The following is a 636-nucleotide window of genomic DNA, read 5'->3' as shown; positions in this document are numbered from 1 at the left end:
GAGTGAGATCAGAACAGCTGTTAAGATGTTATGTAAGATTGTAGATGGAAACGATTCGTCTTATGAAGGTTTAGTGGTATTTGACACAGAGACCCTCATGAAGTCTTTTTTTTTTATTTGTGGTTACTGGACTTTCGTCAAATGACAGACGAGAATAATGTCTTTGGACAGCGCTAGAGTAAAAATACATTTAGGCTTAGGAAATATGTGACAGTAAGGTAGTTTTGAAACTTTATTTTTTTATATAAATCTAAACTAGAAGGAAGTACAGACTCTCCTTCATGGTTATTGTATAAAAAGCGGATGTAAAAGTAAACTCAGAAGCAAACAGTATATTTTGTTAAAAGTTGTTGTATTAGATTTGATTTATAGCTCAATTGATCAATCTTTTTTTTTATATAATCATTCATCATGAACAGTCGTGACAAGTTAATATAATTTTCATCCCACCTTCGAAGATTATTCTCAGACTAACGAGTCCCCTCCTTTCCCTTGCCTCTCCAGCCGCATCATGTCCCCCGAACTCATGCACCCGGGAACACACTTGGACTTCGGTCGCAGGAAGGTCACCGTCAAACCCTTTGAGGACGAGGAGGAGGACCAGCCAGTCTACACAAGGTACAGTGATTGATGGAT

The 636-nt window shown here is 37.9% G+C and overlaps 1 protein-coding gene across 1 annotated transcript in view; it reads left to right on the top strand.

Moving 5' to 3' along the window:
• The window catches only part of LOC119592244 (titin-like), a gene marked incomplete at its 5' end in the record, with an annotated part of 41,989 nt that overhangs the window by 21,357 nt on the left and 19,996 nt on the right, over positions 1-636 (top strand). The window contains 1 exon segment of the mRNA XM_037941079.1: positions 505-618. Coding sequence (XP_037797007.1) covers positions 505-618 — 114 coding nt within the window.

Source organism: Penaeus monodon, chromosome 29 (genome assembly GCF_015228065.2).
Source record: "Penaeus monodon isolate SGIC_2016 chromosome 29, NSTDA_Pmon_1, whole genome shotgun sequence".
Taxonomy (NCBI): domain Eukaryota; kingdom Metazoa; phylum Arthropoda; class Malacostraca; order Decapoda; family Penaeidae; genus Penaeus; species Penaeus monodon.
Note: the sequence above shows the minus strand (reverse complement) of the source record. Positions and strands in the feature narration are given on the sequence as shown.